Source organism: Chironomus tepperi, unplaced genomic scaffold, assembly GCF_022539635.2.
Source record: "Chironomus tepperi strain 1889 unplaced genomic scaffold, CSIRO-AGI_Ctep_v1 contig_456, whole genome shotgun sequence".
In the NCBI taxonomy this organism is placed as follows: domain Eukaryota; kingdom Metazoa; phylum Arthropoda; class Insecta; order Diptera; family Chironomidae; genus Chironomus; species Chironomus tepperi.
Window position 1 is genome coordinate 321,418 of NW_027226578.1, and position 13,782 is coordinate 335,199.

Below are 13,782 nucleotides of genomic sequence, written 5' to 3' on the forward strand. Positions count from 1 at the left end.
AGCTCAACATGATGTTGCTGCCTTTACGTCGACCTTCAGAATCCACTCATTATCGTCCATTTGTCTACCATAAACTTTTCCCCATAAAATGATTAAAATTTTTAATATTTGTGTATACTTCCTTTTTAAAAACGAATTTACATGCACATCAACTGACTCAATCAATGTCAATGTTGATGATGATAATCGTGACGATGATAAATGATAGAAAGGAGACTTTTTTTATATCCCTTTTGTGGGCGTTTGAGAATGTATTTGTGTATACGTATGTATGTGTGTGTGTGTGTGGGAGAGATAAAGAGAGAAAGATGAAGAGAAATAAAATCTTGAGATCCTTGAATTATTCATTTTATGTATAATATGTATAACACATTTAAATGCTTGCAATAATCCACTAACAGCACTCATCTTATTTAGTCAACATTAAATTATCCATTGTATCAGATGTTACAACAATTGCAGCTAAATCACCATTCTCACCATCAGATTTCATTTTGACAATTATTGTATTGCCATTACCATTACTTAAATGATTGCTTATACTTCCATTGCTGCATATTTTACTAAATAAATCTGGTGTCTTACTATATAAATCTGGTGTTGCTGTCACAAGTGAATCATCAAATTCGGTCTTGAGTGCTGTATGCTTTAATAATTCGAAGCCACTTGGTGGAAATGTAGCAAGTATTTTGTGTATCATTGCGATATCATTTGGCGTTTGCCAAATGCCAGGTCTCTTGTTGTGATATAATTTTGCATACATATAAATATTTGCCGTCTTATCATATTCAATTTGATGTGCTAACGATGAGACAGTACATAATGTTGCTGCCTCAGCACCACCATATCGATCCATAACAACAATTGGACCATTACGATATCCATCATTACGTTCATGCATTTTAACAAGAAAGTCGTATAAACATTGTGGATTACTAAGATTCGGCCAGTCTGGATTATAGAGCATTCTTACATCCATCTCCGTTCCATCTTGAATTGACTGTATTTTGAATTTTTTTATGACATAGTCATATTGCTCATCGTCACCCTCTGTCGATAATTGTAGACGATAATAATCAGTTTCAATTGTCTCATTCTCATTTGGCCAAAATTGTAGGAACGACTGAAAATAAACAATACTTTATTGTATATTCAGATAGCAATTAATGATTAACAAGGCACTTACCACATCATCGATTGTCGAGAGGCACACGATCGTCTGAACATGATGATCCATTATCATTTGCCAGAAATCTTTTATTGTATTTGATAGTGGATGTTGGGTAACTATAAAATCACGTAAACGTCTAAAACCAAACAGCCATGATGCATTGATAAAATCAGTACCGTCCATGCCAGGTTTTGGTGTTAAATGTGCACGACTTCCCTCTAATGGAAATATCATTCGATTCTTAACCTGATTTACTTGCTTTGTTGCTGACGCTATATGAATTTCCTTCGGTACGAAACTTGTAATGAGCTTAAATTGTTCATCCATATATTCATCATCCATTTCACGTGCCGCAATTTGATCAATCGTTAGATTTGTATTACAACTTGCGATTGCCTCGACAAGTGCGTCGTGAATGAATATGTATTGTTCTTCCGTTTGTACGAGAAAATTTCTCTGCGTACGAATATGCCGAAGGAATCCAAATACATTTAACAGACGTTTGTGTTCAATTTGTTTTAACATTGCATCGAGAACGATGTATGTTCCAGTCCGACCAACGCCAGCACTAAAATACACAAAAAAAAAAGAGAAAAATTGGAAATGACGAAAAAATTTTTTTTTATTGATTTAAATTTTACCTGCAGTGAACTACGATTGGACCTGCATCTTTTGGATTGGCTGTTGATGATTTCCTGACGAAATCGAGTACTGGCAGTGGATGGTCTGGTGTGCCTGTAAATGATTATATTTGGAATTTAGAAAAATTATGCAAATTTGAGCCAGAACAGCTGAATATTGCAAGAATCAAGTCAACTCACCATGATCCGGCCAGTTCGTATAATGATACTGATATACATATTTCTCAGCTGCAAATTGCTTCTTCTTTTTCAGCTTCGTATGACGTATTGTAAATGTTCTGACTGTATATGTTGACATGACTTCCTCCTTTACTAATTTAACTTGAATTACACCATAAGTTTCAGTTCCTTCCCTTGGCCAATACATGTCACATTTTCGTCGTCCACGCTCAACTAAATTCGTGATCATGACAATGATGGCTACACGCTGCTCCCATATCATTCGCCAGAATCCATCGAATGTCGATGGCAACGGTCCCTGTGTTCCAATAAATGCCTTCGATTGACGATATCCATCAATAAAATTGGCATTAATGTAATCGTTTTCCTTCTTTTGACCCGGTACCTTACGTAACTGTACACGCGAATGGTCATCTATGTGTATGTGTAGCAAGGAAAGAGAAAGAGAAATGGAGAGAATTAACACATTAACCCAAAAAAATAAGCAGTATAATTCTATAGAATAGAGGATGTATTATGGAAATGTCCAGGCAAATGGCCCAAGTTCACGCACATATACATCATATACTTACATGCAATGATATTTAAATATCGATTTTTAGATTTGTTGTCGCAATGTTGTGAATGCTCGCTACTATGCTCATCAACAATTGATTCATTCTGGATGATTTCATACTCCTTACTAAATCCAATATCACCATCAGCATGTAATGTCGCTACATGTTTTGGAAAGTCCTCAACACTCACGGGATAATGTATATCACCATCGATATTAATTGGAACTTCGAGATCAACATTCGGCGATGATTGTGAATTATTTGGATCATCCAAATAGTAGTAATTGGAATGGAAGCATTTCCTATTGTCAAAGGGACGAAATAATGATTTAAAGGCTGACCTAAACATCTGAGCCATTGAAACTTTGTAACATTGAGATGCTTGAGAAATACAATCTGTTGATATTATGGATGTATGTAGACACAATCAATAGATATACACTTTATTCAATAACGCAATGCACCAAATAATTGACCGACTCGCTGACTGGAATCTCTTTTTTTATTTTTTCTCACTCTTCTTACTTAAAAACACGACAAAGTTGCAGTCAAGTCTCTCTCAGCTTTATTTTTTTACTCTCACGCTGCTCGCTCACAGCATACAAGTATATACTGAACTTGAGATAAATGAAACGAGTTTTTATCCTTGAGATTCTTTTTTTTTCTGTATATTCCAGTCAGTAGGCAGGCACAGAATCGATTTACTTTTTGTATTCTTCCTCTGTTTTTACTTCTTATTATCTCTCTCACTCTCTCACTTCTTACTTCTAAAGGAATAAAAAAATTTGTGTGTCCTAAAGTTAGAAACTTTTGACATTGTTCCGTGGGTTGGATTAATGAAAATTTCATCGAAATTTCTGGTCTTGAAGAAATTTAATGAGATTTTCTACAGGCTATTAAGTGCTGTTTTTCATACATTATCGTGACTTTTATTTGATTGGTGAGTCTTGAAGGTGAAAAAATAAATGTTTTTTTTTTGGAATCAGGTGGTTGAATATTGAATATTTGGTTAATACAGTCAAGTGACTTTGTGTGGAAGACTAGATGCATATGAGGTATTCAGGGGGGTGGGGGTAGTTTAGGGTCAAAAGCCACTATTTTTTCCCTTCGTTTTCTTGAATTTAGAGTCTTAAGAGTACCAAAATTGCCTTACTATTTTCCCTGTCACCCTGCACCTGGATATGCTTGGCTACGTATGACTGCCTGGCTATGTCCTTGAGAAAGCCGAACTCAAAATTGTCTCAGATTTTGTATAGAAAAGTCGATCCAAGATGACTTTTAAATACAAAGTTTACTGAGTTTTAACTCAGAAAAATTGAAAAATTTCTCAATTAATGAATCAACACTGCTTGATTTGGCATCAAAAAATGAGGCAAAAAATATTAAAAACGAATCCAAATTTTTCAATCAAATTTAAGTATGCTGAGAATCGAACTCACGACTTTTCAGAATATTTATCAGATTTCAAATAAAATAATTTTCACTGCATACGAATTTTTAGTAAATCCTCAATATAAACTTCAAAATAAATTCTCAGTCTGCAGTCAAAATATTCAGCAACACCACAAAATAATAAAAAAAAATCAATGATCCCGAACAGCACAAAATATTCGCTAAAGCACAGTCACGTTACCATATTAACGATAAGTCGCATAATTGCCATGATAGCACATTGATGGCTAATTTAGACTAATTTTCCCGAACAGCCAAAAATTCTGCTCTTCACAGAATTGACCTTACTCAATTTTATTGACTGAGACTGCTTATCTAAGGGAGTATACTGATTGTCTTTTTAAGTATTCTGCGAAAAATTCCAATTTCCCGAATAGTGCTGCTCGGCGATAATGTACGAAAAAAATCCCTTAACAACAGCGATAGTTTCCAACTCTTGTCTCAATCTTCTTACTCTTTTCTTTATTTATTTCAAGCACTTCTTTCTTTGTTCCTTTGAACCACGAAACTTGTTAATTTGACGTCACTTTTTTTTTACATATATCTTATAAATATTTTAATGTTTGTATGTCAGCTGTGAGGTTGTCAAACGAGTATATCTCATTTATAAGCAGCACTGCCTCAGTTGACAGTAGCACTATAATATTATTACGATAGTTTTATGACACAACAACATTACACGATATAGTGAAAAATATCCGAGAGCGAGAATCACACAATGTTGATCAATTGACGAAATTAAATGTTAGGGAGGAGAATAAATCTCGACTTTTGATGTCGCACACAGTACGACAGTAGTTTGTAAGTTCAAATTCTTATGATTATTTATTTTTTATGACTTTTTAAGAGGAGAAATTGCGTAGTTATTTGTCAATTTTATAGGTCACACAACCGGCATGATACTAGCGATTGATATCGCTTATCTTATACTCGACATGTTCATTCCCGTACCCGAAAAAATATTCTATTTTTTTCTTCCTCTAATTCCAAAATAACCAAAAAAACTGATTTTTTTCAGAAGAAAAAAAAGTAACAAAAAATTGACTTTTTTTCACCGTGTGCCTTAGTACGATTTGAATAGTCAGAAAGCAGAGCATAAACTGAATCGCAAAATCGGAAAGAGAAGAGCAAAAAAACTTATTTATTGAGCAGAGAGTAAGAAAATTGAGAATTTGAGCGAGGCAAGGCACACACCTACAAGCGTGAATGTCAGTGGAATGGAATAAAACACATGCTGTCTCCGACTGAAAATTGTGTACAGTTTAATTTTTGTCGCGCAATTTAATTCGATTGAGAAATGATTTTTGAGTGAAAGATTGAGAGCACTGCTGACTTTACTCTCGAGCATGGAAATATCTCATATTTTTTGTGATACATAATTTGTATATTTAATGTTATTATCTACATAAAGGCTATTAAGTTTCCTGTAATTTATGTCCATTCTTAATTCATTAATATTTATTATTAATATGAACTTTTGAGTTCGAGATCTTACTGATATGCTCTCTGTTATGAGACATGTTTGTGTTCCGAGTAGCACAATGAATGAGGTGCTATGTCAATGAATTGACATCAAGACGTTAAAGGGCCTTGACAAGTGGAACTGAGGGAAATTTCGAATTTGTATAAATAGTGCAAATTTAGAGCCATTTTTCGATGAAAAACAAGGTTTGACCCCCGAATCTCACCACTCCCAAACAGTTGAGGATTTATTCCAGATATATTGACCATAAACTCTCTTTACACTTCTCTTTATACCACTTAAAATTAAATAAATACACACTTTTTTGATAAGATAAAAAAGTCAATAAAAACAAGTCTAAATTGGCTAGCAAAACTCAATGTGCTACAATATTTAATTTGAAGTGACGATCGAGTGGATGTGTGAAGAGTTTCGCTTCTGTAAGACTTTACCTGATAATTTAACATAAAAATTTACTTTGAGAAAAAGCAAAGGTTGCTTTAGAATGAATAGAAAAATTGTTTAAGAATCTAGTAAACTTTGGAAGTTTAAAAAGTAAATAAAATTTTAGTGAGGAATAAGTTTTGGAAGTTGTGCTGTTGAAATTGAGCGCTATTGAATGAGTTTGAGTTATCCTTAAAGTCAGACTGGTATGTAAAAATCAAAATTTTTCAAAATAATTTACAAATTTCAATATTTTAAGTCACAATTTGCCAAATCCATTTAATTTTCACTTGCCAATAAGCAACACCTCATGTAGACAAACATCGATAACTAATGATATACTTTTGAGTCATTAATGCTATCTATATTGATAATAAACACCATTAAAAGTGTGATGCAGAGCTTGAAGTTGACTTGACACAAATGGTACTCAAATGCAGTCCATGAAGTGCTTGACTAAATTTGTTCTGAAATCCATACTCCAGTGGAATTCCCCCCTATTTGGCGCCCTGTCAACTCAAATTCGAACTCTGTGTGCCTTCCAAATGTCTACCAAACACAACCTTACATCACACGAGATCCCCACGTGTCGAACTGCCTAGACTTTTTTCTTACAAAATCCAATTTATATGAACTAACAAAATTTGCAAGTTTTTGCTATAAACTCTATTTGTCGTGCCTCTATGTTAAGTAATAGATAAGAATGGATTTCTGTGAAATCTACTTTTAAACTTCAATTGAACCTTAAAATCTTACGAAAGTCAATTTGATAAAAATATATCAATATCAAGTCTCGAGTTGTTTTTCTTCAAATAGAAGATACTTGGAATCTCTTATTGATTTAAGGAAGTACCGGGAATCTGGTTTGTAGTCTTTAAACCTTTAATCGCTGCTTTATTCTGTTTTCGTGGAAATGATAATTGGAAATTATTTTAAATAAGGTTGATTCTGTTCTTGGTGAAGCTTTGATATGGATTGGATGCTTGCTATTAATTGTGATCCATAGCCTCCCTTAGTCATCTACCTGAAACTGGTTCTATGGCTAGTTACCGCATTCTAACTTCCTATACCAAATGCAATATTGTGCTGAATATCCAATTTATTCAGGCTCTTTAAAGGTTCATTAAGAACGAATTCAGTCAATATTTTATGAAATTTTTACATTTTACTTCCAGCATAGCAGCTATGCTTTTAAATCTACATTCCTAACTTTATGTTTAAAAGCTTTCAAATTGAATATTTAATGAAGCTCAAAAGCTTTCAAATTTTTTGAACGGTCTGCAGCACAAGATGAATTAAATACTAATTCTAGAGGCAGTTGTGTGCAACCTGTATGCTGCGGAACAGTAAAAGTGCTTGGAAATGACATGAACCGTATGTCAGGTGCGGTTTTGGTTGAGGTTACAATCAAGGTTGTCCACAACTGTTCTAAATCCTTAAAGACACTCTTGAACTTTCGGTCAGACATTAATCGACCATGAAAATCCTTCGCAGATCTTCTTTACTCATCACAAAACGCCAATCATCCTTAAAATGACCCACAAAAAGGCTGTCCTTTACAGTCCTTTATTTAATCACAATCAGCATCATTTGCGGAAAACTTTAAACATCAATCAAGGCAATAATTAAATTATCTCCATTCCAGCAAAAAGGCTCGTGTTCTTGTAAATGTCCATTTAAATTATTCAAAAGTCAGCATCCAACATTGTTTGGTCCTAAATATCCTCATTAATTTTCAATTCTACTTTTTTCGTTCCAAATTTTTTGCAGCAACAAAAGGCAAAGTTAAATTTTATGGAATTAATTTTAGAACAATAATGACCTAACGAGTAATATCGTTGAGTATAATACCTTTAATCGTTTTAGCGATTACCTGATAAAATTTAAAGGAAATGTCTTTCCTCTTTTAATATTCTGTTTTTTTATCAGCTTCAATAAATTATGTCATCCGGAAGTGCTTTTTGTTTAGGATCTGATAAAGTTTTTGTCATTAAGATAACTGGGTGAATGGGGGTAGACGTGCGAATGTGGGTGATGATTAGTCATGAATATTGATTAAGTGGAATTTGATGACTGGGAGACGGAAGGTAGTCATAGAGCAAGCCGTTGAGCTATCCATTGAGTCAGTCATAATGTCAGCCATTGAACTAGGTATAAAACGAAGGGAAACGTATAAGGTAGTCTATGGATCACAATTGATCGATACGACCAACGAAGTAAGCAAGCAAGTAAGATTTAGACTTTGATTCTAAAAATCTAACCAACTGTTGGAAATCTTTAAGTTAGAAATCAATCCGATAAGAAGGTTTCCATGAAAAATACTGTTTACTACATTTGGGGTATCTATTCTTGGTATGTCCTTATCAATGCAATGGTCACGCCTAAGTAATAAAAAGCCTAACTAAGTTATTCCATTCTGCCTTACTCAATCAACAACAGTCTATAATTTATCAACCCTCTGATAAACTGCCGAATCCCCCAATCAACCCCTGGTTGATCCATAAAACCTTTGTGGAATAAATTCTTCAATTTTTTAAGGGTTTTTTGTGAAAAAATCATGAAACCCCCAAAATTTCAATGCTACTTTCCCTAATAGTCTTCTTGCTACCCTCCTTGACTTTCAAATGATCATAATCACATCCAACTCCAATTCACAAGAACCCGACACAGTCAATATCTGCCAAAAATTAAACCCCGACACTTATTAAATCTCTTTATGGTTCATAATATGCATTGATTGCAAAAAAATCTCAAAAAGTTTTTAATCCAAATCTGTTAAATTTTATTACCCAGCAGACGGGGCAGCATGCACGAATTATTATTATTACTCTTTGAATTTGAACCTCAAGAATTTTTAAAAAAATTAATAATTTTTGCAATTTGCGTCATTAAAAAATAACTGGCAATTTGGCGAAAAAAATATATAAAAAATCTGTCTGGAACAATAGCAGATTGAATTAATAAGAATTAAGTATGATTCAAAATTGAATTGACAGTATATTCTGAATCGACACGTTTATTATTGACATGACTACGTTCGGATATGCATATATATATTTTTGTAGTTTTGATTTTCTAGAAAATTTTATAATTAATATTCTAATTGGCTTATATGTAAATGAGGTATTGAGAAGCATTGAGTGTTATGGGTTTAGGATGTGATTTTGCGGATGACAATTCTGTTTATTGAGATTAGTTTTCGGTTTAGAATTGGGAGGATTCTTTACTATAAGCGTAGATCTAATATCTGGTGATCTAACAGAAAAAGTATGATTCAGAATGACGAATTCCGAGTGGGACTCGAACCCACGACCTAATATTTCCGGTCGTATGATGCTATCCCTGGGCTATCGGGGGTTACTTGACTGTATGGCAAGTGTCATATATAAATTATGCAATTTTTGTATATTCTCTTACCACTGTATTTCCAATGATATCCGTTAATAGAGTGACACCAACCACTGTTCCCTCCTGAATACATCCTTGCATAAAACGTCAGATCTGATGTGTCAGCTGCGACAAAGTCATCCCACACTTTAATGATTGTACTTGATAAAATCTATTGACTCATTTGTGGTCATCTGAGAATAATGTCAAAATATTGCCCTGATCAGTAAGTTCACTAAGGTGCCGTTACGTCGCCGTAATTGTCAAATAGAGTCTAGTCAATATTTCCTAACTACCGGATCAAGCCTTAATAGAATTGCAATAAATTTAATAGATTTCTAAATATAAAATCATCAAATCTGTTCCTATTACTTCCAATTCATTCACAAAAAGATCTTCTTATTATTCAGCACTCAATTCAACCGTCAAAATCAATTTTTTTTATTAGAATTTATGACAGTAAGAAGTAGAAAAAATTCCGATTCCTCCTTGACAATGTTGAAATTTTTTTATTATTAGAATTGCAATAAAAATCGCGAATAATAAACATTAATCTTCTCCTTTACTCGAATATTTTGAATTTGATTTGCAATAAATTTCTATAGTATTGAAATTTCTGTCGAATAAATTGAGACAAATAGTGCCGATTTTAAATGTTTTATTTATTGTCACGTCGGTCTGTTGTTTTATTTGAAATATAGATTTTGCAGTGGTTGAAGTTAGTAGTCTAGTACATTTAGTCTGGATGATTAATAATTTAGGAATTGTTGGGACTTCGATTTTATGGTCGTAACTTCCAAAAAAGCTTGGATTTTCATTGGTACTTGGAAGGATCAAGAATTTAGTTTCCAGGAGCAGGAAGGTATTCAAGAAGAGGGTTGGGGGTCGAATCCAAACCAGTTATGGGCTTTCCCCTGGCTCTCTTGATTTAGGATTTGGACTCCCTTGATTTGTAGCATTTAAATAATTTCTTATTTTAGCTTCAAAATAAAGCACAAATTGATAAGCAATTCCACATTTAGCAACAAAAAATTCACTTCATGTTTTTTGCTAGACTTCCTATAAAAAGGCTCGTCTGTTGTTTTTCAATGCAAATTTTATAAATAAATCTATCAATAGAACAATAATGCTGATAAGGAATTATCTGGAACTTTCATAGACTTTAATCAGTCAGAAGACTTAAATCAAGGATTGAATTAGAAATTGATAATTAAACGGATATCCTTGATTAAACAGGAAGGTGTGATGCTCTATTTCCTACCATTAAGATCTCTCCTCTACTTTTGAAATCAATTATTTAGTTTGCTAAGGTTTTCGTTTCAAAACGTCCCAAGACTCACTTCCCCTGCTACCTTGAAAAGGGAGAGGGGCTATGTCCCTGCATGGCAGTCGATTTGTGAAAGTGATGGGCTTGGCCAAGTTTTGAATTTTTCATATGGATCGCAAAAACTTGGGGTTCTATCTATTCGAAAATCTACCCTAATTCCTTCAATACCCTGCCATCATGACGGCTATTTATTAAATTGTCCAATTTGTACGGCAAAACATGAAATTGGCCTCAATGTGTTACTCGGGTTTCTTGCAAACCTTTCAAATGAAATTTCATATGGTATTAAACTTTCCTGACCTGACAAAATTCAGCCTTTATTGACACAACTGTTAACTATTTTCAAAAGCGACAATAAGCACTTTACACAGGTGAATCCACAATGGAAGTAACTTTAAAAATATTTTCTCCTTTTAATCGTAATTAAAGTTTTTAAATTCCTTAAATAATTAATAGAACTACTCGTGGGTTGTAAAAGGTTTTTTAATGCATTTTGAATATTACCCGAAATTTCGTGATTGCCTTGAAAAAAAAAGTTATGAAGCTAGTATGGGGGTTAAAAAAAGAATTAAAAAGGTATGATAATTACGGCACGTGAAGCTTACAAGCGTAAATTTCCACAAATTTAAATTTACATTTGAGGAAAAAAAAGAGATTTTTTTTAAAAATAAATCAACAGAAGCAAAAACCGCCATAAAATTGATATTCAGTGACATAAATTTTAAGGTAAATTACAATTTAAAAATGTTGTCGTAGGTTAGGAAATTTTATATTTTTTTTTTGGCTCATGTTGCCAAAGCCATAGACTATATGTCGACTTGGTTGTCAAGTGTTCATGTATTATACATTCATTATAACGATATATGTACTAATTAGATTTTAAATTTTTTTGTTGTTTTTTTATGAATTATTTGTTTTAAAAATTATTTTGAAATTTAAATTACGAATTTATTAAGAATTTTTCTGAATTTAAACTCTGATTCAAGTTCATTGTATGAGTTTTCTGGGAATGCACATGGGGTATACAAGTTGAACAACTCTGGTACAGGTTGATTTAGAGCCGCTCTGGGTGGACTTCACTGGATATGTCTCCTACCAGAGTCACACTGTCCTTACCCTGAATTTTCACAATTTCTCTATCGTGTTCTTTCCGGATTCTCTGTTCCAAGAGAGTGATTGACATTCTTTGTATCATGACACACTCCAGGAAGGCACATGGCATTAAACTGGTCGAAAATCCACTGTCCCAGGACACATTGACTCTAACCTAAACCCAGATTTCATCGAATCTGATCTGGATTCAGAATCCTGCTATTCCTGGAGCCAGAATCATGTTGCTATCATAGGTAAGAAACAACATCATATGCTATTCTGGTGCCAGAATCTCGCTAAAGCAATGTCACGATTTCCTGTGGCCAAAACCACAGTCTTAAGATCAGATTTTTGTATTTTAAGACAGTTTTGCATTTTAAGACCTGCGTGTCGCGGTAAACTGTTCTCGTGGTAAGTCACGATCAAAAATAAACTCTGTGGTGGGGTTGATGACACACTAGTGAACACAATTTGGACAACACAGATCTATACAAACTTAACATCTGATCACCCCATTTAATCATAAAGCTTCATAAATCCTCACAACTTTATAAAAATTAATTTCAATTAAAATCTAAAAATAATTCACAATTAGCACGAGGAAGCAAAAAGTCTAAAAACCCAACTCAAAAATCATCTAAATTGAATTATTAAGCTATGGAACCCCTTTACAGCCTTCATAATTCTCAATAACCCATCCGAAAAATTAATTTCTAGACACAAGATTTCTAAAACTTTTTTTTTTTTGATGTTTTAATTGGAATAACAAAAGCATTTAAGAGAAAATAATTGAATCTCTAAGGTTTGAATCAATTAAGTCAAGCTTGTAAATTAATTTACATCTTCAATTCAAAGCGTTCAAGACAAAGAATCTCATGATCAAAGGAGAAACACAAAAAAAAAATTGAAATTTCGTTCCGATTGTGAATAGCTTAGAGCAGTAAGGTGGACAATCTGTGTGCTGCGGCACCTGTGTGTCGGCAAAAATGTTTGGAAATGAACTGCAAGATGAGTGTGATTTCGATCAAGGCTGATGTGCCGCGGCACACAGGTTGTCCACCACTGCCTTACAGAAATAGAATAGTAAGTGAGAGAGACGCAGAAGAAGCAAATTTTCGCAAGGTCACATCCAGAGGAAATTTTTAATCAATGAAAAATGATCACATGCTGCCGGTCAGCAACTTACTTTGTCTTTGCATATTCTTTTACATATTTTCAATTACAACTTCCTTTATTCACTTCTGTTCTGTTTACTCCGGTGTGTTCTCGCACTTTTAATGATTCCTCAAGTCAGTCACTGTGTGATGTTAACAAGATGATTGCTCGAGTGATACTGAAGTTTATCAACCTCATAATAATTGTACAACTGTCGACTGACTTTATATATACTTTTGTGTTATCAACGATGTTGTTGTTGTTATTTATTCAGAATCACACAGAATTGTAATTCTCGTATTTCTCAATTGTTACACTACAATAAGCTCGGGAAACCGCAATAATTGATTCATCAATACTCACCGCCATAAGACGAAAACCAATACGACCATCATAAATCCAAAGCAACTTAACACAATTGTTGCTATTATTGTAAAATCATAATTATGTACGAAACCTTTACGTTGTGATGCTTCAATGTGCTCGCAATTTGGTTGTAGTGCGATCTAAAATGGAATGAATTAAGAGGATTAGTGACTTTTTATTGAAGATTTATGCTTAATTAAAGATTAGATTGATGGGAGTTATAATTGATGAATAGGATAGTTCTGGGGAATTTGGGGAGATTCTATGGGGATTGAACTTAGGTTTCTTGTAAAGAGTCATTTTCTAGTCAAGATAGGAACATGTCTGAACAGAAACAAGCAGTGAATTTCAATTTTTGGCATATAAATGGACACTTTTAGGAAACTCTTAGATTAGGCACTCCCTCCTTGGTTAGGTCACTCTTAGATCCGAGCTTCTTACGTCTCCCTGCCAATGCAGCGACATAGTATCTACATTGTGCAGCTCGGGAATTATATTGAGACATAATCTTAATGTCGGCTATTCTTAATAAGATCTAATTTCTCTGA

The 13,782-nt window shown here is 33.6% G+C and overlaps 1 protein-coding gene across 3 annotated transcripts in view; it reads right to left on the reverse strand.

Moving 5' to 3' along the window:
* Positions 1 to 319: 319 nt before the first annotated feature.
* Positions 320 to 13,782, reverse strand: part of LOC139098996 (putative receptor-type tyrosine-protein phosphatase mosPTP-1) — a 141,700-nt gene continuing 128,237 nt past the window's right edge. For all 3 annotated transcript variants that reach the window (XM_070651389.1, XM_070651390.1, XM_070651391.1), the window contains 6 exons: positions 13,232 to 13,374; positions 2,565 to 2,851; positions 1,993 to 2,406; positions 1,813 to 1,906; positions 1,187 to 1,739; positions 320 to 1,123 (listed from right to left, as the gene is read on the reverse strand). In XM_070651389.1, the coding sequence (XP_070507490.1) occupies positions 410 to 1,123; positions 1,187 to 1,739; positions 1,813 to 1,906; positions 1,993 to 2,406; positions 2,565 to 2,851; positions 13,232 to 13,374 (2,205 nt within the window). In that variant the 3' untranslated portion in view covers positions 320 to 409. The remainder of the gene's footprint in view (positions 1,124 to 1,186; positions 1,740 to 1,812; positions 1,907 to 1,992; positions 2,407 to 2,564; positions 2,852 to 13,231; positions 13,375 to 13,782) is intronic.